The sequence below is a fragment of the Anopheles cruzii genome, unplaced genomic scaffold (genome assembly GCF_943734635.1).
Source record: "Anopheles cruzii unplaced genomic scaffold, idAnoCruzAS_RS32_06 scaffold01625_ctg1, whole genome shotgun sequence".
Classification (NCBI taxonomy): Eukaryota; Metazoa; Arthropoda; class Insecta; order Diptera; family Culicidae; genus Anopheles; species Anopheles cruzii.
In genome coordinates this window covers 2435-4768 of record NW_026455210.1, presented here as the reverse complement: position 1 = coordinate 4768, position 2334 = coordinate 2435, and the positions used below count along the sequence as shown (strand labels likewise).

General features: G+C 51.0%; 1 protein-coding gene across 1 annotated transcript in view; it reads right to left on the bottom strand.

The window, feature by feature from the left end:
* Nucleotides 1–2098: 2098 nt before the first annotated feature.
* Nucleotides 2099–2334, bottom strand: part of LOC128276578 (uncharacterized) — a 509-nt gene continuing 273 nt past the window's right edge. The window contains exon 2 of the mRNA XM_053015035.1: nucleotides 2099–2311. Coding sequence (XP_052870995.1) covers nucleotides 2160–2311 — 152 coding nt within the window. The 3' untranslated portion in view covers nucleotides 2099–2159. The remainder of the gene's footprint in view (nucleotides 2312–2334) is intronic.

The following is a 2334-nucleotide window of genomic DNA, read 5'->3' as shown; positions in this document are numbered from 1 at the left end:
TCGTTACGCACGAGTAGCCGCACAGCGAGGCCTGCAATTGAAGTTATTTTGCATTGGTAATTGGTACTCGCCGTGAACTCTGGCACTAGCCTCGGCTTACCTTTTTTAAGCGCATACCGTACGGCACATTGCCCCGTCATGCCGGTTCCACCGAAGAAAACAATTTTCTGCATTACGGAGCTAGCGTCTTCCGCCGTTGCGTATAGCCACTCGCTGAAGTCCGCTAGCCATACCGATCTTCCACGCGAGGATTTCGCCCACTCCAGTTTTAGTGTTGGCGGCAGCCTGTCGACTAGCTCGTACATCAGCGTTGTGCTATATGCGGACTCGGGCACGTAGCACGCCCGGATAATACTGATCAGGTTCTCCACGTTGAAGGCAAAGTTAAAACACGTATCCAATTTTTCCTTTTTCGGGGGCGGTAGTGCCCGTATTTTCCGAATGATGGATTGGATTATGACCTCCGGCTTCCCGTACAGCATTTTTAGCGTCGACATCACCCCTTCGGTGTTGGATGGGTGCAACAATCTGCACCTTACAGCTTCTAAGGCCTTGCCTTTCAGGCATTTCTGCAGACGCAGCATATTCTCCTCGGGCGTGAAGCCGCACATCTGAGACGAGGAGTGGTATGTTGCGAAGAAATGTGGCCACTCTTCCAGGTTGCCGCTAAAGTGTGGTAGGTCCCACGACACCACCTGACGTGCGGCAATCTGCCTTCTGTTTAGGATGCCGCTCTGTTCCGGGTATTCTCCTAAAACGGTTTGAAGAGGGATTGTTAAGGAGGGAGCTGTTTGCTGTGGTGTTATTAACTGGCGGAGGGTCTCCGGGACTGCTGCACTGCGCTGGAGTGGAGTAGACTGGCGGAGGCTGTTCGGCTGGGCACCGGCTCTTTGGGTTTGTGGATGCTCGGGAGTTGGCCTCTCCTTGGGCTGCCTCATGTCATTTGATGACGGCATCACCATCTCGTCCACTAAACCAGAGTCGTCTTGCGCTCCTAGCCGTTCCGTGTTGTCCACCCAGTCCTGAATTTTGCTCATCCTTGCCGAGTCACCCGAGGTGGATCCGTTTTTGCTTGGGAGTGCATTAGCCCTCATCAACTCGTATTTTTGCTTTATTAATTTCCCGATAAATTCCATTAGGAGTTCTAGTTTTAGTTGATTCTCCTCTTTGGGCTTTTCAATTTCCATGGCGATCCGCGTGGAGTTGGACGTGACACTGCTGGCTGCCTTACTGCGCGGTCGTCGTTCCGTGGATGTCGGGGCTGAGGTCTGCTCGTTGCTGCAACCCACGCATACCCATGACCTGTCGGCGACGTCCTCGGTCACTTTCACACACGCGAAGTGGAACCAGCTTCCACACTCGTCGCACTGTACCATCTCGTCCGTATCGCGTTGGCTGCACAGCTGACAATGGTACTCCATGGTTTTTTTGCGGCACTCGCGAACCGGGTTCCGTTCGCGGAGACGTTGTGGCACCGGGTCTGATTTCGATTGCACCGAACGCGTGGCGGTAGTCGGCACTTTGAAGGTTAATGCCTTCGGTATCGCGCCGGTACTCTCCTTTGTTTCCGCTTCGGTGCCGATGGCTCCGTATTCGCTCGTGTGCTCCGGCAACAGAGTATCTTTCGACGATTTAGACATATTTTCGGGCGATAATATTTCGATTGAGTCACCAATCAAGCGTATAATTGTAAATACGTGAAGCGTGAATGTTTTTTAGTGTCAGTACAAATAACGAAGGTCACTGTGAGTTCTTTAAGCTTTGCTAAAAAACTTCTTTATTGTTGCTTTGCTTTGCTTTGCTAAAAAACATTCACTGTTTTTTCCTTCTAATTTTGCACTTTCACTTTCGCTGTCTGTTTGCTTCTGCTCGGGGTCATCCGGGTCGATCCTGTCATATCCGCACGATCCCTGCGATCGCCTGGTGTGGCCTGTCATCGTGACGCCTGGGGAGCCGCTGTAAGATTGCGGTGCCTAGTGGCCGTGGCGTTCTGTGCGTGGCGCACGTAACAAGTGGGTTTGTGTCATCATGATAAGCCGCTTCTTGCTTGATGATAAGCAAACTTGCACTTTCAAGAGGGGATTGTATTTACTTGGGAAAAGAAGCACTTTATTTAGCAAAAAAGAAACGCGTTGAACGGTTTGTGATAGCGCAGCACTTTACTTAACCGTACAAATGCCGATAACCTTCCGGGAATGTCCATCGTCGAACAGGCAATCTACGAGGAATTGGCCAAGATCTAGTTTTGAAATCGATCTCGAATGGGCGGGCGATTTGTCGTAGTCCGTGGCGAATTTTGCTTGTGGCTCATCTGCATTCAAGAGGTGGAAATAG